Source organism: Simochromis diagramma, unplaced genomic scaffold (genome assembly GCF_900408965.1).
Source record: "Simochromis diagramma unplaced genomic scaffold, fSimDia1.1 OVJJ01000685.1, whole genome shotgun sequence".
NCBI lineage: Eukaryota > Metazoa > Chordata > Actinopteri > Cichliformes > Cichlidae > Simochromis > Simochromis diagramma.
This window is the reverse complement of record NW_024387477.1, coordinates 14,187,120-14,208,916: the sequence shown is the minus strand read 5'-3', so window position 1 is coordinate 14,208,916 and position 21,797 is coordinate 14,187,120. Positions and strand designations below refer to the sequence as shown.

At 42.5% G+C, this 21,797-nt stretch overlaps 3 protein-coding genes across 4 annotated transcripts in view; all 3 read right to left on the bottom strand.

Moving 5' to 3' along the window:
* Window positions 1-241: 241 nt before the first annotated feature.
* tgfb5 (transforming growth factor, beta 5) lies at window positions 242-11,389 on the bottom strand. The gene is made up of 7 exons (XM_040015544.1): window positions 9,882-11,389; window positions 7,339-7,502; window positions 7,061-7,193; window positions 6,859-6,969; window positions 5,108-5,288; window positions 4,569-4,722; window positions 242-2,026 (listed from the first exon to the last, which is right to left on the bottom strand). The coding sequence occupies exons 1-7, from the start codon at window positions 10,240-10,242 to the stop codon at window positions 1,868-1,870; spliced, it is 1,263 nt and encodes a 420-aa protein (XP_039871478.1). The 5' UTR covers window positions 10,243-11,389; the 3' UTR covers window positions 242-1,867.
* A 2,631-nt stretch (window positions 11,390-14,020) lies between these two features.
* Window positions 14,021-17,958, bottom strand: trmt112 (tRNA methyltransferase subunit 11-2). The gene is given in 5 exon segments (XM_040015557.1): window positions 14,021-14,444; window positions 14,553-14,649; window positions 16,002-16,049; window positions 16,052-16,077; window positions 17,766-17,958. Coding segments are annotated over 5 exon segments (348 nt in total). The 5' UTR covers window positions 17,841-17,958; the 3' UTR covers window positions 14,021-14,342.
* A 1,146-nt stretch (window positions 17,959-19,104) lies between these two features.
* Window positions 19,105-21,797, bottom strand: part of atg2a (autophagy related 2A) — a 29,019-nt gene continuing 26,326 nt past the window's right edge. For both annotated transcript variants that reach the window (XM_040015529.1, XM_040015530.1), the window contains 4 exons: window positions 21,637-21,758; window positions 21,386-21,540; window positions 21,110-21,268; window positions 19,105-20,881 (listed from right to left, as the gene is read on the bottom strand). In XM_040015529.1, coding sequence (XP_039871463.1) covers window positions 20,645-20,881; window positions 21,110-21,268; window positions 21,386-21,540; window positions 21,637-21,758 — 673 coding nt within the window. In that variant the 3' untranslated portion in view covers window positions 19,105-20,644. The remainder of the gene's footprint in view (window positions 20,882-21,109; window positions 21,269-21,385; window positions 21,541-21,636; window positions 21,759-21,797) is intronic.

Here is a 21,797-nt window from a genome sequence, read left to right as displayed (position 1 = left end):
TGTTTAAACCCTCTATTCACGAGGGACAGCCAATCAGAAGACAGCTGTCTTAAAACAGCTTGTTTCATGCAAAATAAAGTTAGACCCAGTGTCAGATAAATAAGGATTATTTTTAACTGAGACTTATGCAAAGCTACTCTAGTAAAAGTGTAAAGCTGGGAATGAGCACAATGTGTAAACTTTGAAGTAAATAAATGGATTCGTTGAATAAAGCGTCGAAGAAAAAGCACTTAAGCCAACCTGGGGAGAGAAAAGTTTCATTTAATCCACCTGAAGTGAAACATTCAGATATCTATAAGCTGTCGTGTACACTTTTTTCTTTCTTTTCTTTTTATTACAACAGCACATCCTCAAAGTGTTGACCAGAATATTGTTTGAAGTATCCAGTTACACGATTTTATTGCAGGCGATATTTCCTGTGGCGTAACACCAGTGAGAGTATAAAAACCACTGGCCCGCTTAATACTTCTATAACTGATGTTGTTGTCACAGCCTCATACCTACTGGGACTGGACTGCCTCCTATTCAGCTAAAACTTTACTGTCAAGCAGGTTTTCAAAACACATGCATGCATACATTTAAGAAAAGTCACAGAGAGAAGATCTGCTGCAGATGGAGCTTTTTTTGTTGTCGTTTTCAGACACAATCACAATAAAATTCACAATAAAACCTCAGGAATGACTTCTGTGCTATCACGCATGACCTCACTAGCTACATTCACACACAAACAGTGCAGACGTGCACACACACACACGCGCGCCCAGTCGCTGTCTGTCTCGCTCTCACACACAAACCACCGGCATACCAGAGAGTCTATATTTAAAATGAGCCCTGGGGATGTTTTGTTTTTTTTATTTTATTTTATTTTCAGCTTTTAGACATTCTATCAAAAGTGGTCAACGTGAATACTCGGCTGTAGAGAGAGAGTGAGAGACTCTGAGCGATGATAAACATAGGTATGACAAAATACAACCTCAGCAATGAGTCAACAGCTTTTTACATAAAGATAATGAAGGCACATTCAGCAGAGGAGCATGAGAGTGCGATTATGAAATGTTTGAGCCAGACCCGAATAGTTACAAATTTGCTAAGGCTGCAAAATACCACCTTCCAAACTTGCAGCTTTTCCAAATACAGCCCTATCATCCCACGTCTCATTTTCAAAGCCTCTCTTTTCTCCCTCTCTCCTCCCACCACAAATCCCAGAACTTTGAGCACCAGAGAGAGAGGGAGAGAGAGAGAGCGCAACAGCGGAGATGAGGGGAGCGTTTAAATCTGGCGTTCCGTGAGTGGTCGGGTCGGTGTCTGGAAATCTTTCACATCCTGTTTACGGCAGGCAGATTTCAGCCCGGGACCGCAGAGAGCTGGCGGGTGCCTCTGCCTGGACACAGCTCCTCTCTCTCTTTTCTATCTGTTCCCGGCCTCCTTCGCTCAGATCTCAGTCAGCCTGCAAACCTTTCCACACCGCCTCCCTCTCATCAACACCTTCAAACCTAAAGCAAACACGTCAGCTTTGCCCCCGCTGCCCACGGCCGCAGGAGAACGACAGAGGGGGAATCAAACTCCTGATAAAAAGAATCCTTTTCATGCAGCAGGCGCACAGCAACCCCCATTTCATTTTAATATCAAAGTACGGGTTTAATAGAGCTGAGTTGCCGTATTTACAGTGTTCCAGTCAAACAGAAAGTTCCAGAGCGTGAAGAGCAGAAGTTTGGAAGCAAAATCCTGATACTGGAGTCATGTAGCATTAAAAAAATAACATCTCATGAGTCTGAGGTGCGAAGCTTAATGAACAGAGGATCAGTGTGTCCCCCCCTGAGAGAAGCAGTTTGTAGCTTTGGTCCTGAAATCAGTCCGTCTGCCTCCCTCAGCGGCACTTGCAGGATTTCACAACCATGTTGGAGAGCTGCTCAACACGCGGTGTGCGGCCTATGAAGTACATGATAGTGAGGGGCTCCAGGTCCTGAGGAACGCAGCAGGGTGTGGCGGAGGCCTCGGGGTTCAGCTTGTTGTAGAGGGGCAGAATCTGACCCGGGAACAGAAATGAGCAGATGTTAGAGCGATTTATCCAAAGTTTAGTGCTGCGAGTGATGAATGAACCTGCTGAAAAGTGTGAAGTTCAGCCCAAGTTTAAGCAGGGCTGAAAAATGAAGCCAATGTGGTAAGTGCCAGAAACGGCAGTCCATCTAATGGCCACAAACGAGCCAATCCCCACAGACTCTCATGCTTAAAAAGCTGTTTAGGTCTCTTTAAATAATTTACCTTTTGTAACATCTGCGCGGACATGATTTTTTTTTCCATAACTGACCTGTTTCATTGTATTAAGGATTGCAGTTACAGGTCTGAGTGACCAGTTAGTGCCTACTTAGCCTTACCTCTGCTAACTTGTTGGTGCCTTTTGGAGCATTTTTAATGCAAATAACTGACAAATAATATGAGTCTAATAAGAGTAATAAGTTTGTGCTCCAGTTTTAGGGAGTAAAATTCTACAACACTATTATTTTTTTAGCGCTAATTAGCATCTCTCTAGTATCTGTGTCTGAGTGCACCCATACAGTCTTTGAATGCACTTAAATGATGTTTGCTGGCATAAGTGACTAACACTCGGGTTAAAGATTGCGGTGGCCATCATGCTAAACCCAAAGCTTCAAATGTCCCAGTGGCTACCGCTATCTTTTAAATACAGTCTGTCGTCATTTTGCATGATTATTTTGGTACTTTTTAAAAATGTGTTGGCAAATCTGAAATGTTAGTTTGACATTTTGGGAAATTTGCTTATTTAGAGTTAGATGAGAGGTTCAATGGCACTCCTAATATCAGCATCTGGTTAGTTTAGCTAAACATAACAAAAGGTTGACTGATTCTGTTTACTGGTAAAAATGATATAAACAGCACATATAAAGCTAAATCAAGATAATTCAAAACTTCCTGTTTTATTCCAGTTTAAAAATAACTTTTAATGGTTGTTTTCCAGAGTCTCTACATTTCCCTCACTTATCCAACTTTTCAAGTTTAATTCCTACCAGGTCCGTTTTTTAGCTTTAAATCTTCATATTCAGACGTTAAAATGTAGCTTTCTGTGCATTTTATGTGGGGGAGCTCTAAGTAAATCTATAGCAATCAAATCAATTTTGACTTCTTTAAGTACATCCTGTCAGTTTCTCCAAAATACATGCACAGCAAAAGCAGCCAAACTGCCTTAAACTAAAGCCACATTTTGACAGCAGCAAAATGTTTAATTGCTGCAAACTTAAGTTAAAATAAATGTGAAATTCTACACATCTATATTAAAGTGAAGTACAAGAAAGGTGAGAGTCAGTGAGGCTACAGACCAAGCCCCTCGCTGAGTGAGACGGGCCAGCTGGGTTGCATAAACCTATGTGCTCTTTAACAGGCTTCTGTGAGGTGTCAGCCCATTTATGATGCTGGGGTTAACCAGTGGTGTTTAGCTGCCGCAAACAGCGCGCTCAGGGCTCACTTACGGGAAAATGTCGCCTGCATTTCAGACTTTCTGTACGTTAACGTCAAGCCGAGCGTTGATTGGAGTTCGGTCCAAACCAGAGTGTTTTAGCAGACGGGCTGAGGAGGAGCTGCTCAGATTTTTCTGACAATCACAGATGTTTTCTGTTTATATAATTTGGCCGTGTCTCAGCAGCGAGAAGTCTGTCACTGTTTCCATTCAAAATATTCAGCACTAAAGGTCATGAATCTCCAAATTGGAAAGAAATATATGTTGAAAAAAAGAACACATTTGTCCTACTGGAGAAGGTAATCCAAGTTATTAGTCTGAACTAGGATCTCATGAGATATTTGAAGCTGCTAATATCGAGGTATCCACACATGGACTCGGCTAATTAGTAACAAGCCCAAAAACTGCCTATACCAATTCTGTTCTATTAAGGGCACAGATTAAGTTTAATTCCAGCTACTATGCACTAGTGTAGCTTTGCATGATTCCCACTTCAAAATAATCCTTATTTACCTCATGCTGGGCCTCGGTGCAGCCGCTCCCAGCTGTTTTTGCTGTTCTCCCTTTAAGCCAGTGGTTCTCAAACTTTTCCTGGCATGCGCCTCTTTAACTTCACTCCACACACCCACATTGTTTTTCATTAATCATTAACAATAAATAAAAATGCGAGTTGAAAATAACAATCCCACCTGCAGTGGCTCTGTGCCCCACGGGTGTGGCCTGTCCCACAGTTTGAGAACCACCACTTTAACCCAGCTTTGTTCTGATTGGCTGTCCCTTGCAAACAGAAGCTTTAAACTGCAGGTGGGTGGGGCTTCTGTGCTTACATCCATAGCTGTATATTAGGAGTACCCCCTATATTTTGGTTCACAGAGATTACCTGCACATATACTGATCTTATTATCCAATTATTATTCATAATTTAACGGACATAAAGACATTTTTCCTTAGCAAAAGCAAAACATGTCAAATGTCAGCTGTTAACTAACCACAATTATTGATTATTAAAAGTCTTTATGGCAAAATTTATAAGAAAGAACAACAAAGATTAAACAGATTTGGTTAGTAGCCAGGTGACCTTTTGACCCCTGAGGCTCACCATGTTGTAGTGGTTGTTGGCGCTCCAGAGGTAAGGACAGTTGCCGGCACAGAAGTTGGCTTTGTAACCTTTTGGCTCGTGGATCCACTTCCAGTTGAGGTCACGCCTGAAGTCGATGTAGAGCGAGCGCAGGCAGCAGCCCTGGTCCGAGCCACTGAGACACACACACACACACAATATGTAGTTCAGCTCCCACCCTTCTCTTCAGTGTCATGGGAAAATTACCACAGGTCACCATCGAAGAACCAACCATCACATGGTAATAACTATGCAGGGCTGCCAGAGTTTTCCCCTGCAGCGTGAGGTAGTCTAAATAAAACGCTGCATGCCCGCTGGCCTGCAGTCTAAACACAGGGTCAGCGCTGTTAGTTTTGCCGCGCAATTGTCTGCAAAGTGGGTCACGAGGAAAAAAACAAAATGAAACCGAGTGCTCCCCACAACTAGATTTCAGAATTACAAAACTACAAATCTTGGAGGAGTGTCAGCGCTGTCAGTCAGTCGCACTAAACCACCACACGAGCGGCTGGTCGGCGGCCTACCGGGAGCAGGTTGAGGTGTCGATGGCGGCCGCCCTCTTCTTGCGGTTCTTCCTGGCCGGGTTATCCACTCTGTCGCTGGGCAGCAGGGTGAGGATGAGGTGCGGCGTCTTGGTGCTGAAGTCTGCCTGTCCTTTCACCTGACCAGGCTTCCTCATCTGACGGAGCCGCTCATCATCCACGCCTACAGAAGGAGGAATTTTTTTTTTTTTTTTAGGATGAAAAACTAAAACTTTCTGTCTTCCACCAGAGTCTGTGGGCGGACGTCGCTTTGTTTCAAAGCTAATGTGATTTAATTCCTATGGTTTGTGCAATACTCTAAGCATGGGAAATGCTTTCATTTTGCAGCAGCGACTGCTGCCCCTCCCAAAACTCCACGCTGTCTTTCTGCCAGGCCGAGGCATTTAGTTCACACTTTTTTTTAAGCATATTTTTTCAATCCAAATATATTTAAATTCCAAGTAAATGCACTGTTAAAAATGCAGAAAATTGTGTGCATGATGTTTTTAAAGTTAGTCAGCCAGCCCCGGTGTGAGTGCCAGAAAAAGTGTTTTTTCATACCCAGCAATAACTACTGAATCTGTCCGTGAAAGGCGCCGTCACCTCTTTGATTCTTACCCTCTAAAGACTCTGTTTTTCTAAGAAGGCAGCAGAAGTAATGTTCTTGTGCACATTTTGAATGTCATTGAACAAATATGACAGAAGTAATATGTAAACCAGATGTTTCCTACAGCAGAAACGATGGTCTGACTCTTTGTCTGACTTCATGGATCGTTTTTTTTTTGCTTCACTCTTTCTGAGCTACAGGAGCCAGAGCGCTCAAAACAAGCCCCTGCTTGTCTTACATCAGTATCGCAAGTTGAATTTCTTTTCCCCCACGTGTGCAAAAACCTGACTTGGCTCAGTTGAGAGTAAGTCCTGAGGAAAGTGCCATAATTTGGGGGCCTAAATGAAGCAACACAGACAGTCTGGTATTCAGTAGTATCACTGTGTGGAGGAACAGTTTTTCCATTATTCCTGTAAGATAGTGTGTGAGTGATTCATAAATCATTTTTGTTATTTATGTTCACTTTTTTGTGACCTGCTGGATTTTTTTTTTTATCTTATTTTTTTTTTGCTGCGCTCATAAATCTTCAACTCTTCCAAATCTGTGAACTTTGCATTTCGCAACTCAAAAGACTGCCAAGACACAACTGAAGTTTCTTAAGTCTTGCTGGCACGCTGGCTGTCTTGCTTAGTTGTTCTTGCGAAAAACAATCTCACGTAGCTGCAGTACAACTAACGATGAATCCCAAACAGCCATCCAAAAACGAGCATCTCCGCAAAGAGGCTTATTGTGCTGATTTTAAGGACATAATCAGTAACAAAATGAAGCAAACAAATGAAACAAGCCATTTTGGCTCTTCTCCTCCTCCTGATTCGCTGCCCCTCAGAAACGGTTGAACAGGGGGTGGGTGGGGCTTCTGTGTGGCTCGGAGGACCATATCAGGGACAGCATGTCTCATTGACGTCACTCAGAGGCATAAGTAGCAAAACTGAAACATTTAAATTAGACTGAAGCCTAAAATGTATTCTCACATGGCCTACGTCTGCATCTACCTTTTTAACAATTTATATGACAGAATAAGGAGCATCATCATCATCACTGGGTCCCTTTAATCTCAGTTCCTGGACTAGAGTGCTTTTAGCGGCATCTGCAGTGCACATAAATGCATGATTATAAAGTCTTTCTATCATAAAAGACTGCAACAGACCAGCAAACAGGGCCTCCAGCTCCTCGCTCTTGTTGGGAACGATGTTGTTGGTGGATGGGACGAAGGTGCAGCAGGGACAGTGGACGCCCAGCTTCAGGCCAAGATTATTCTCTATGGGAGGGAAGAAGGGAAAGAGATGTGCAAACACTGATGTATGGATCGCAGTGCAAGCTGGTAACGACTCGCTGGTGCTGAAGCTCACCTGGCTCTGACACCCAGTCCTTTACAGTCTCTGTGACCTCCATAGAGATCCAGGCTCCTTTTGCTTTTGGCTGAACGGTGCGCGAGTCGATGTAACGCTGAGTGGATGTGCTGTCTTCATCCGGCTTTAGCAGCTGAGACAACAAACACACAGAAGGAGCTAGATCCCCATGTCATCGATACATAAGAGATGTTTCTGTGTTGGGTTGAATTATAAATAACAATCTTCTGACTTTAAGATCAAATCAGACTGTCGCTCACTGAGAATAATGGATATACCTGATAGAGCTCCACTCTCTGCTCCGAGGCCCGGGCCTGTGGGTTGGGGGCTCTGAAGATCCTGAACTCAGCCTTGACCAGAGTGCTGTTAGTCAGGTCGACTCCGCTGACGTCAAAGTGGACGACTCTGTAGTGGGGGCTGGGTGCTGTTGGCTGCACTGCATCTTGAGGGAGCAAAACAAAGCACTGTGGATGACTAATGCTCCAACAACATCTCGTGCCTTCACACAATGCTGTATTTATACTATGGGTTAAAACTGCACTGTGGGACTGATTGTCTCGGACGTAATTATAGGTTTTGGTAAAGAGGCTAAATGTGTCGGGCTTATGTTTAATATATGGCTGATTGTTGTGCTCATGGGTTTCCTGTGTGAAACATCCCCAAACACCTAGACAGTTATACAATTATGCACCATGTAATATCAGCAGCACCATTAATCTTCAAATCTTCCAAATAAGATCCATCAACACACCGAGTTTTCTTTCCACAGCTGGTGGATCGACTCCATGAAAGTGCTCTGATGGGGCAGGAAAGCAGAGTGCATTACTGAGGGGCACATCTGGGGTAGTTTTTAGTTTTTAGAAGATGGGATGTGCAGTAGTACAGTGTCTCACAGCAGTAGCTACGATTTAAAACAGCCAGAAACTTCTTACTGACTACTACTACTAACACTTCTCCTTTTAGGTCCCCCTATTAAGCATGTGGTTTACAGCAGACTACAGTGTAGTTATTCTGTTGTATTTATCAAGAAATATAAATGCAGGTGTGAATGCCAATAAACTGTTAAACAGACACATTTTTTAAAAGAAACTATCATAATTACACAAAATGTCTTAAATGTACTTTACAAATGTGTTGATCCACCCCTCATTTCTCTATATGTACTTCCAAGGAGCCAGACTTTATGTATTTTTTTTTTTACAGTGGTCTTTTCTGGAGGTCTTTTTTTGGACACTTTTTTTCTCATCTCCAGTCCTTGTGCCTGACTGTTTTCAGAGAAATGTTTTTTTTAATATGTTGAGCCATTTAACACTGGCCTATGAATCATTCTAGTGTAAAAAAGGGACTTTAGTCAAGGGATGAACCAGTGCTGTGTCTACACATAACAGAGGACTTAGCGAATGGTATCTTAAATAGTATCTTTAGGCACTTTGTTACTACCAGCCTGACACAAAAATACATCGTTTAAATTTATAAAACATAACACAGTTTAACAGGCATAAAATAGTATTTTCGCAACAACAAGATGCTTTTCCAAAGAGCTATTAGTTGGCCTATCTCAGCAAGCTGTGCAGCGTGTCCTTGAAAAACTGAGGAAATTGGACAAGTGGAAGACAAAAGACAGCAGGTCTACAATCTGTCTGCAGGACAGGAAAAAATCCAGCCTGACGTAGGACCTGAGAAACGGACCTGGACCTTCGGTTGATCCATCTGCTGTTCACTGTAGACTGATTAGAAATAGTCTCAGTGGAAGGGTGGCTGTCAGGAAGTGATTTAAAGGAAGGGAAACATGGAAAAAAGGCTGAGTTATACAAAATTATGAAAGAACTGGACTGAAATTCAGTGGCAACAGGTCTCATGGAGTGATGGATCCAGATCAGACCTCAGCATAATTGAAGCAGCGTGGGATCATCCCAACAGACAACGGAGCAAAAGACAGCCAACATCCAAACACGATCTTCGAATGTCTTTCAAGGAGCCCTGAGAAGCTTACCTGAAGACTGCTTAAAGAAATAAAAAGAAAGCTTGACGAAAAGAGTTAAGAATAAAGTAGTCATACCAAATATTGATTTTCAAGCACATTAGAATAAATACTTTTTTTTCCCCAAGTAAAATATAAGGAACTGAAGGGTGGCTCAGGACTTTTGCACAGCACTATGAGTTACAGTAGTTGCCAAAATATATATATATATTAATTAAAAATGTCACACTTGCTGCTTTCAGCTCTTTTTGTGTTAGAATTTATTACAAATATTTATATCAACTGATAATAAATGGTGCACAGAGAACCTGCTATATACGTAGTTAAAGTTGATAAAAGCAGGTAGTTTATAAAGCTTAGTTAGGAGACTGAACTATTAAACCAAACAGGTTAATCAAAGACAGACTCACAAAATCAGATACAATATTCAAGAACTACTAATCCATCAGCAGTCAGAAAATCGTTTTGTTTTTTAACTCAGATAATTATCAGTCACTGCTGCTATGATATGGGTGGAGGGACTGTTCAGTCTGTTCAGGATGCAGGACCTGAGGAGGTTCAAATAAATCTCTCATGAGGGGAAAACATGCACCTGATTTGCTATTTAAGAGTTTAAAAAAATGAAAATAAAACATGGCAACATTGTTACTTTTTCACTGTAATTCACTGAGATTCAATTACATAATTAATGCTCAACAACAGCGAATAGAGGCCTCTGTGTTTGTTTTACCCGGATGGGATTGGATATTCAGACGTTTCAAACTAGTACATACTTTCATTCTTCTAAAGTGACCACTGGGGACCCCGGGCCACACATTGAGAACCCCTGTCAGGACTCACTTGTGTCGGTGCGGGGGGGCAGCATGTCGATCCTCTGCACCTCTTTGGCGTAGTAGTCCTCCTCGCTGCTTTCGCGCTCGCACGCGGACTCGGCCTGGCGCGCGCGCTCCTTCAGCAGCTCCCGCGTGCTGTTGTACAGCAGCAAGACCTCCGGGGGCACCGAGCTCGGTGGTGGCACGTCGTCGTCGTCATCTGGAGGGCTGCGGATGCGGAGCTTGCTGAGGATCTGACCGCGCACCGCCTCGATGCGTCGAGACTTCTGCGCGTCCAGGTTGATGGACTGGCAGGTGTTGAAGCCCTCCACCAGGAATACACCGGAGAACCGGAGCAGCAGCACCAGCGCGAGACGGGGAAGCCACATTGTCCGGGGAGGTGCGAGGACGGAGATAATTCAGCGCAGTGGGCTCTGACCAACAAGCTGCGTCTCCAAGCCAAGCGCGCAGAAACGTGTGCGTAAAATGATTTAAACTGCGAGACTGAGGGTGAAAACCGAGCCTTCCTAACTTAGATCAATAAACTATTTTGAAAAATCCAGCTCTAATGTGTTAGTTTGGTCAAAACCGCATCGTGTAAAAAAGGAAAACCGCATCTGCTGATTTCACACTTCTGATTTTGTAGTTTTATAACATTTTCATAGACGCGCCAAGCACCAAACACACAAGGACGCATTATTTATTCTTTAAAATCTACATTTAACTTAGTGCATCTAAGAAAAAACGGCTGTTTTAATTTAAAAAGAAAAATATAAAACTGCAACAAAACACTGTAAAAATGTAAAAATGAAGTGATTGGAAATTTCTCGTGACTCTTCGGGTCCAGTCTGGTGCGCTCGGAGAGCTCTGGTGTCCCTTGCCGCCGTGCGCGCGCTCTCTTCGTGTATAAGTGGCGTTTTTTAACGAAAGTCTGTCCGGAAAGTTAAAACGTTATCTCCGTTTTCCGCCGTCCATCCTCGGATACGCGAACAGCTTTCAGGAGAACAGAGTCGTCACAAGAGCTCAGCCCATGTCGCAAATCCTTCAAACAACAACTTGAGCGGAGCAGTTTACCGAAAGCAACAGAGCTCCCGTGCCTTCACCCCCGAAACACCCATGTGTGGAGCAAAAGACTGTCCCATATCCGCTTCCAGAGAATCTAGCTACAACTTGGAAAACCTAGTGAGGTCCTCCCATTCCCCGTTATAGGTAAACAGTGAGCGGGCTGTACTGAAACGTAGAAAAAAATGTGATTTATGTTGGAAAAAACACGGTGGGCCTGTTAAACCCCTCATATAAACATCTAAACACGGAAAAAGTCAGACGACGTAAAAAGACTTGACGCAGAAAACATAAGAAAGAAGTCCTTGTGCTGTGAGTTTAAAAAAAAAGAGAGGAAACTTAACAGTGACCTGCAGATCCCAAATTAAATGAGCTCCAGCCTGGTGAACGCTGGGCTGAAAGCTCTGCTGAAGACACACAGACCTGCTGCAGGATGTGACTCCATTATTCTGCAGATCCTCTGTGAGAAACTCTGAGACTGAGACAGAGAGAGAAGGAGGCTGGAAGGGAGGGAGGGATGGTGGTGGTGGTGATGGTGGGGCGGGATGCCACCAGAGTGAATGCAGTGTATTATTATGTAGGTAAAAACCATCTTCCTCCCTCCAGAAGAGGCACACACACATAGCTGCACATTTTGCAATTATTTTCTCCACAAAAATTCACCACCCTCTCCCCGCAACTAAACCGCTCCAGAGGAATAGCTCGGCATTTGAGGAACTAAATCTTTACGTTACCTTCGCTTGATATGTGTAAAATAGCCAAATCATACATGTTTATAGTGTACACCTGCCACTTTGTTAGATACACGGTGTTAGTACCATGCTAGACCACCTTTTGTCTGCAGAGCTGCCTTAATTCTTCAGGGCAAAGATTCAACAAGGTGCTGGAAACCTTATTCAGAGATTTTGGTCCATGTTGACGTGACAGCATCACACAGTTGCTGCTGATTTGTCAGTTGCACATCCATAATATGAATCCTGTTCCAGGACATCCCAAAAGTGCTGTGTTGTATTGAGATCTGGTGACCGGGGAGGGAATTTGAGTACAGAGAAGTCGTCAAGAAAACAGTTTGTGATCCTTCTGGAAGCAGCCATCAGAAGATGGGTTGTAAACAGATGGACATGGTCAGAAACAATACTCAGGGATGCTGTAATGTCTACATAACATTCAAAGTGCCCAAAGTGTGCCAATAGAAAACCCTCAACACTATTACACCAGCAGCAGCAGCCTAAACTGTTGATACACAGCAGGATGGATCCATGCTTTCACATCGTCTCCAACAAAGTCTGACCCTTTCATCCAAAGGTTGCAGCAGAAATGAGACCTATCAGAGCAAACGTTTTTCTCCGTCTTCCATTGTCCAATTTTTTTGAACTCATTTTATTCATAGTCTAATTTTTCTCTGTTTATAGATGCTCCCTTGCATACCTGGGTTGTAATGAGTAGTTATTTGGGTTTTTGTTGCCTTTCTGTCAGCTCGAAGGAGTATGGCTATATTCTTCTGACATCAACAAGGTGTTCTCACCCACAGAACTACTGCTCATTGGATATTTTCTCTTTTTAAGATCATTCTGTGTAAACTCTGGAGGTGGTTGTTTGTTTGGAGAAAATCCCAGCAGATCCAAAGTTTCTGAAATACTCAGACCAGCCCTAAAACCACGCCATGTTCAAAGCCACTTAAATAACCTTTCTTCCTCATTCTTTCATATTAAATGAATTGTATTTCTGTGATTCACTAAATAACTATTTGCATTAACAAACAGCTGAACAGGTGTACCTAAAGACGTGAGTGCATGCAAGGAGTTAAATGTCAGTATTACATCTGTGACTCCCACAGAGTGAAACATCACTGGGCTCTGACGCCTTCAATCAATTATTCCTAAAAACCTGTGAAAATGCAGTAAAGTCAAGAAGCCCTGCGTACAGCTGTATCAAAAATACTAAAAGGGAAATGCAAAGTTTAGATTAGAAAAGCGGTGATCAACCACTTCAGTACTCTCAAGCTACGTCTCTAGAAACCCACAGATCCCGACAATCAATAATCCAACAATAAAAACTGTAAATTTAAGAGTTTCAGCGCTCCTGTTGATGGCCATTTGTCACCTGCCAGTAGAGCCAGATGAGAGTGGTATCGATTTCTGCTAAAAGGCCCATTTCCCAAACTGTGAAACCTCTTTTAAATATTTATGCAACATGAAAATGCTGATTTCAAAATGCAGCTTTAGGCTAGGTGTGATTTCAGGCTTTGACTTGTTCATGCAGACTTTAAAGGCTTACTCCGAATTTTATTAAATCACTCCAAAGGCAGTCGATCCCCCGCTTTAAAAAAAAAATCTTTATCTCTTTAAGCTTTCAATCTAGCGCCTTACATTTCTCTCTGTTCCTCTTCGGTCTTATTGTTAATTACAGCTCCTAACTCAGAGAGGACTATTAATCTGTCAGGGGTGGCTTTTATTGCTGCTCTGCTGCCATCCCATTATACCGTTATTATAGTTGCGGGTGGAGGCCTGTAATTGCTGTAAGTAGAAGGGAAAGGTAGGAGAGACTCAGGCTGCCTTTAGGCTTCTGGTCAGGGCAACCTCCCCCTTCGTCGTCTGTCCTGGCAGTGTTTCTAAAAATGATAACAGCGCCTTCGAACAAACAGGCTCCTGCTCTAACTTGACTGCTTGCCGCTTCACATCAGAAAGAAGACGATGAAAGACGCCCAATTAGTCAACATGGCACTCAAATCCTCCTGTCAGCGATCTTACAAAGATCAGACATATCACGGACCATCTCAGATCAGAGGAGCATGCCCAGGTGGGGTGTTTTCTCTGTCTGTGTCTGACTCTGTGTGTGTGTGTGTGTGCGTGCGTGCGTGCATGAGAGCTGTAATATGTGGCTTCAAGGACAAAAAAAAAAAAAAAAATAGAAAGACTTCCTCAAAAACAACCTCCAGCCTGCCTCCCTGCCGTTTCTGCCTCTTTTTCCTCAAAGCCAAATATAGACAAGCCACTGCCACGTCATCTGGCCCTTAGCAGAACGCAGGATGGGGTTCAGAGCCAGCCTCTCAGGGTTATATTTTAGCATATAACTGAATCCATATTTCCCACTAATGACTCTGGCTGTCATGAAAATCTGGACAGTTTTATTGAAAAAGGAAAAGAAAAAAGAAAAGACAAGTAAAAACAAGAAAGGAGTCAAAACAGTTACAAAAATAAATACAAATAAAAGCACTGGGGGTTACTCTCAGGGAACGTTTCCATCTGTTAATCGTCAACTCTTCTCCACTGGCGGCACCGGCTGTTCAGATGCCACAACTACAACCAAACCAGTGGCCCGTTTTCCAACTCTGGCCAGAGTCCAGCCTGTCTCTGAATGCACGCAGTCCAGAGTCAGAAACACAGTTTAGGGGTGAGAAGGTGAATGGGAACCGCGGCGGTGCCATCTACACCTCGTCTTCATTCAACAGCATGTTGGGGATTCCTTTGGAGATCGGGAACTCCCGTCCTGATTCAGGGCACTGCAGACAGCCCTCTATCACCTCCACCTACAACGCAACAGACAAGAAGTCACCACTAGGTGGCACCATAGTGCAAAATCCGCACACATTATCGCGCTCTTAAAAATTGAAAATTGACATCTTGGAGCCATTTACCTCTAACAGCACTCGGTGCACTTTCTTCAGGAAGTCTTCCTTTTTCTCGTAGTCCTGCACCAGCTCGCCTGGCAGGTCCTGCCGATGACCCAGCTGCAGAGAGAAAAAGGATCGCATCGGGTGTTTACGTTACAACATGCACCCCACAAAGTCCTGTGACGCTTTATGGATCAATTAGATTGATGCAGTATCGCCAGGTTGACAACAACCTCATACATAAAAGCCAGCGTCATAAAAAATAACCTTATTCAGCCTGTGGTCACATGAAGAGGGAGAAGAAATCCACACACACTCAAAACAACCTCCCTTATTATTCATCTGAAGAAGCAAGCGTGCCGAGCACTGATGCTACTTTTAAGGCAAAGGGTGCTCACTGAATATTAGTTCTCCTTTTCTTTTTATGCCACTTTGAATCGTTTTCTTAACCACTCATCCAGCTCAGGTTCACTGGAGCCCATCCCAACAAACAGAGTGAGGGGCAGGACACAACCTGAACAGGTAACCAGTCCATTAAACATTCATTCGTTCACACTAGGGCTGCCACGATTTGTCGACTAGTCACGATTACGTCGATTATCAAAATTGTCGACGACTGATTTAATAGTCGACGTGTCGTTGCGCTTTGTAGATCGCAAAGACGCAGAAGTAGCAGATTTAAGAGTGTCATAACGGCTGAAAAGAAGATTGGCAACTTTACAGATGCCAGCTCGCCGTAAACCCCGAGAAGAAGCCTGTGTCCCGAATTCAGAGCGCGGCCCACTTAGTTTCAACATGGCAGTAGCTAGTTGTTTTATATTACTCTTTATTCTTTCGGGTCACAAATAACGTTTATTATTTCCAGGCGAGATGTAGCTGTGTAAACCTCAAATATGGCTCAGTTATAGGACACCACATATTTCAAAAGCGCTCCGACGTTTTCGGAGAGTCGTTACCCCTAGCTCGATACTAGCGGGGCTGGCCGCACGAACACGATCCGCAATTGTTTCGCCGCTTCGCGACTCAGGTTTATTATATGAGTCACTTAGTTAAATAAAAAATTTTTCTGCTTTTTTTTTTTTTTTTTTTTTTTTAGTCCTGAGTAATCGTTTGGCTGAGATTAAAGTTATACACAGTGAACAAGTCGCAGAAGCTGATTATCAGAAGGTGAGATCGGAGATTACTCCGTGTCCTGTATATCTTTAGCTAGCAAGGATTTCCTTTACCAACAACTGCAAATTTCCTATTGAATAAATATCATCTGTCTTATTTTAGTTAGCCCTAAAGCTTAAAGCTGTAAATGATATTATATAAAGCAGATGCGCTGGTGCATAGCTGTAGTTTTACGTTGGATGATGATTGATTCCGACAATCGCTAATATCGGTGACTATGCTATAAATTCGTTTGTGCAGCTAGTGTCAACTCGCACCCCATACAGTTTCACAAAATGCAGTCTGTGATGTACTCACTTCTCCGCTGCCTGGACCAGAGCGCCCCACTCCAGTTGATCCATCGCTGACAACTCCCCTCGTCACCTTCACCTGTGGCTCACAAAGAGAACGCAGAGTTTAATGTTCATCTAACCTATTCAAACACGCACCGTGAGTCCACAAATTGAACCATTAATCATATAGATGAGAAACTTTAATGTTGCGCATTATATACTGTTTCATGAAAGACACAGAACATACCGTCTTAACATCCCTGAAAATCCAATTTCTGTTGTGCTTTTTTACATTTAACTGTAATGAAAGAAAGGAGTTTAGGGGACAGCAGCAGTAACTATCAACCACTCTGTCGTGTGTACCAGGAAAAGAATATTTTTAATTAATCGTTACTACTTAAAATCTTACACTGGATTTCACAAGAATAAAATTGGAATTAAGCTTTATTGTCACTGAAGCAGAGGTTAGTGACATTAGGAGTGCTGCCCTGCCATCTGCTGCATAAAAATGTAGATACAGTCACACACGATTCACATAAGCAGAAATCAGACAACGTGATAAAATGCTCAGTGTAAAGTGCATTTCAGTGATTCAGCAACTGTTACAGCGTGTAATGGCAATTTTATTTGTACAGCACATTTCATTTTATATATAAAGATAAAAACATAAAACCTGCGTAGGCTTACAAAGGCTTAACGCCAATTAAGTGTAAACTCGTGTGAACAAAATAAAATTTGTGTATGTATGTACCTGTAACTGATCTCAGATCAGCTGATGTAAAAGTATGAAGGCTCTGCAAAAGAAACTCATTGAGTCTGGATGTGTGGTGATGAAGCTGCAGTATCAACTATAAAAACTTAAATAACAGACTTCATTTCGTGCCAATACTTCTGACTGTAGAAGACCCAGTAGTGATCTTATAGTGCCATTTCATCCCATGCCAGCACCTGGCTCTCAGAGCGCAGGCTGACTTCCGGTTCCTGGAGTTTGCAGAAGAAAAAACGGCAGAGCCTTCAGCACTATACTGACTACCTTTACGATTAGGGCTTCAAACCTCTCATCATCATGAAGATTATAGCTGGAGCTGGATCAGGTTATGCTGCAATAGGCTCAGATTATTTCCACTCTACACACATTTTATCCCACTAATTGATGTCATTAAGTTTTGTTTTCTCTCTCTCTGATAGTGTGGGTTTTGTCCTCGTCTCTCTGTACTCTCCTATTATTACTCTCCTCTTACTCCTGACCCTGCTAACTCTTCCTGGATTCGTGTTGGTAATTAAACTGTTCTTAATTTTTGACTTATAACAATATCAAGCCTTACCAAGCCTATCAAGTTACTTTTCCATATTCTTATCGAGGTAAAAGCGCTCCCTGAGTCTGACATTAAAAATGTCTTTTTTTAATAAGACATTTCTTTATTTTATATATGACCCCTTCATAAATTATGTCGATTAGAGCCTATTTACCAAAATAGCAAAGATATGAGCCATAAAAACCGCAGAGAAACAACAGATGGCTTCCCTTCCCTGAGCCTGGATCTCCCAACTAAAAGGGAGTTCTTCCTTCCCACTGTTGCCAAATGCAGCTCAGAGGGAAAACATCTGATTGTTTAGGGTTTCTCTCTAATCCTTCAGGTCTTAGCCTTACAGTAAAAAGCGAACTGTTAACTGCTGCTGCATAAATCAACCCTAAACACTAGAACTCGGCGTTAGCACGAACGTGTGTCGCGATAAGCTCGGTGAGCTCTGGTGTTTTAGAATTAGCTTCTGTCCAGGTGTTCGCGGTTACCTTGATGAGCAGTGGGTATCCCTTGGTGACCCCTTTCACGTGAGACGTCAACATGTTGTGCGTGAGGAGCTTCATGTTTACAAACAGGCGCTAAAAAGCCAGAAAACTGCAAACACTCTAACAGCTACACGTAAACCACGCTGCGGAGTTTACATGTGCACCGGAAGTGACGGCGGTACGTCGCATAAAAGATTCCCAAAGCTTCCGTTGATTCCTAGTGGCTTTTAATTTATTATTAGGGGTAATTTTTTAAATAAAGGCACATTTTCCGTACCACAAAAATACTAAAACAAATAATTACACAAAAATGTTTCCAAAATATGTAATATATAAAGTAGCTTCTGAACACCCCTCTTTTTTGCTTTTTCTCTTGTTCCTACTTCTGCAGTAACAAACTGCAGGTCAAATTACAAAGTAAGTTATAAATCCACCTTTTCTTTTCTTTTTTCTTTTTTTCCATGTTTGTTGTAACGATCCAACCAGTTTAAATGTGTTTAAATAATATTAACGTATTTTAATATATATATATATATATATTGCATAACAGTAATTTTGCACTGCAAGTTTCTGGAAAATCCGTTTTTGGCAGCGAAATTTATATATCCTTTATTTTGTAGATTTCGGTAACACCCATTTAGCCTGGGACAGGAGGAGACAAAGCAGAGAGATGACCAAGAGGAAGGGACATGAACACCATGGGTAGAAGGTCTACACATGGTGACCTTTGGTCTACTTCCACTTCCACAAAGTTTCAAACCGTTTGTGTGTTTGTTTTTCTTAAACACATAGTAGAAAATTACAAAGTTTCTCTGTCTTTTGTAATTTTTGAAGTCTAAATTTTCCTCCAAATATAGAATCACCCATTATTATGTATTTAGTGTAAAAATTAAAGTGCGATTTTTTTTTTGTAATAGCCGTTACCTCACGCAACATGCACAACAATTATCAGAGAAAGAAGTAATAAAATAGATTAAAAAGTTAAAAAAGTAAATAAATATATGTAAATACACTATTCTCAGTATATTTTATAAAAATATTATCAATACTCAGGATGTGCAATATAATTATTGATGCACCAGTACATACTTACAGGTTTTATTACTGCACCAGCTCACGATTGAGTTACTTTCAGTCTTAACTTTTTTTAAACAAGTGAAGATACAATACCGGCCATCATTTTGGATGCAAGTAATTACAAGTAAGTTCCTGAAATGCCACAGTATACAAACTGTACAGCAACAACACTGCTTAAATTACCAATAGATACAATAAATAAATAATAATAACAATAATAAGAATCATAATAATTAAAAATACAATAAATAAAGGCAGACAGCTGTTCGGTTTTTATACTCAAATTTTTTTAATTTTTCTATTAATTTTGTATAATCCTCATCTTTGTATTATACAGGTCATTCATACAGTTTATGATATAGTAAATAGTAATTACACGCAAGAGGTGTAACAAGCATCAACCTGTCACCTTCACAGACGTGCATCATGCGCGCAAACACATTTTCTCATCCTCACACATTCACAGACAGACAGACACACACACACACACACACACACACACACACACACACAGAGACAGGGACACGCGTCCCTCACACTGATTAAAAACAAACAAAAAAAGAAAATGTAAAACATTTTTAACCCTAATTTTTCCATCCTCCATTTTCACCAGATTCACATACCTCCTTACTCTTACTCTGAAAACAAATATGACAATACTTATGCTTTAACAAAATAATAATAATAATATTAAAAAAAACTAAGAAGAAGAGACAATTACAAAATCAATGCAGAAAGGCAACTAAAGATGTGGGCAGAGGACTTCTGAGGACATAGTGGGCTAATTGAGATCCAAGGATCTGACATTTAACAGGAGAGCTGCAGTGACGTCAGCTTGGAAAAACGTTCATCTTCGTGAAGCTCGAGCAGAATCCAATATGCTACAAAATTTAGAGACTTCATGTGACCCGTTGTTTCTGTTCAGTCAGGTATGCCACTGTATGTGCTGAGCTTTGAGTAGGGGATGAGGTACAGATCCGAGGAAGGCAACACAAACTAGTTAAAAAGGACACTGTAAGGTTTATGGCACGAATAACAGCACTGAGGGTAGCGGGTGCATAGTGGGAGTCACAGCTAAACCAATCACACAGCTTTGTACCATCTGCAAGGGTGTTAAGCAAAGGACACTTGATCAAAATATTTTCAGTTTCCATTATGAGCACAAAGAGAGCAAAACTAACACATGGCAACCCCCCTCCAAAGACAGGTACCCCCCACTCATCTGCAGAAAGCTCATTAAAGTGAAGCTGCTCTCAGTTATAAACATCCCTTCTCAGCGCTCCGTGCAACTCGTGCTTGAAATCGCTGCTTCAAATTACAAACAGCTTCAAGCATCACAGTTCAGAGCACACAAATGAGTGAAGAAACACAGAGCGTGATAATCTTACCTGCCCCCTCTACCCGGGTCACACTGAAAATGAAGCCGGCAGAAAGTGACGGCGATATGTTTGCACTGACGTTAAGAAGAAAAACACTAGTGTGTTACAGAGAGCGGGAAAACGAGCGAATGCCGAACAGAAAAATGAAGTCTTGCACGTCTATGTATGTGGGAGCAACATTAAACACTGTGCGTCAGGAACTGCAGCAGTAGTTAGTCATTTTTTTTTTAATTTCTTCTTCTTTCCTTTTCTCTTTTTTGCATTGGAGCACACGCTGACTCTTTTTAGACACAACACACATGCAGCTACTCACACAACCCATGGATTCCCACAGAATAGACTTTCCCAGATCATAATCTCATACTCTCGTATACACGTACGCGCACACACACACTTTCCCTCACACACAGACACAAAAAGCTGTCCTCATTCTTGGCCGTCCTCTGTGCGCCACTTGAGGAAATCTTCTTTCCGGGCGTCCGGTTTGATCTGGTTTCTCATGCCACCCAGCAGATTGGAGGTGGCTTCAGAGGCCACTATTAAAGGTCGGACTACAGTGGGCGGGATCTGCCGCAGGACGCCGCCCACGGCTCCGGGGAGACCTTTCTGTTCGTGGCCGCGGGATGCTACATCGCACAACTGTTGGGCCGTGTCAATCACTCCCTGGAGAGCAAAGAGAGCAGACAGTTTAGTCTAAAAATTTAGGGTTTCAACCCCCTTTGCATTCTTGCATGTGGAAGTTTCTACAAGGCCTTTTAACATATATTTAACCTCTTCTACCAACATAGATGTAGCTGCAGATATTTTCTTTTCATCCTCAGCCCTGGTTAACCCTGGCCTCTAACCCACGAACTCTTTCTACATTTTAAGAGCGTCTATTTGGGCACGTACCTCTCTGACGGTGTCGTAGGCCTTGGCCACTCCTTCCCTAAGGTCTGCAGGCTGGGCGACTCTTCGAGGTCGACTAGAGATGGCCCGGCCCTCGGTGATGGCGTAGCGATTCAGAGGAGGCGTTGGAGACAAGATGTCGTACACGGTCTCTGCTGTAGCCTGTCACAGAGGTACACAGACACCAGAAGAGTTATTGGCATATTAGGAATGTGTGTGCTTTACCTTCAGGCTTTTAACGTCTGTGTAACTAAGAGTCATGATCTGCACTCAGAGTACCTGGATAGCCTGCACCAGCCTGTTGCTAAGCTCCAGAGCAGCAGATGCTGTGGAGGTACCAAAGGACGCTGCCCCCCTCTGGAGACCTCGAATGATGCGTCCATCCTTCCTGTACTGCTCTATAGGCAGCCAGAACAAATCCCTCACTCCGTGGACTGGATAGGATGAAGGAGAGAGGAAGTATGAACCACAATCCAAGCAACAATGGAAAGCAGCTGTAAAAATGTTTGCAGAAAACAAAAGCAACTTACACAGCTGGACGACTGAGTGCATGGGTCCGACACCTCCCAGGATGCCGGGCAGCTGATTCTTCCTGATGTCCGTCAGCCACTCTGTGACGGCGTACTGAATCACTTTGTCGACCCCGAGGAGACTGGAACATGCAGAAAGTCTCAGAAAGTCAAACTACTAA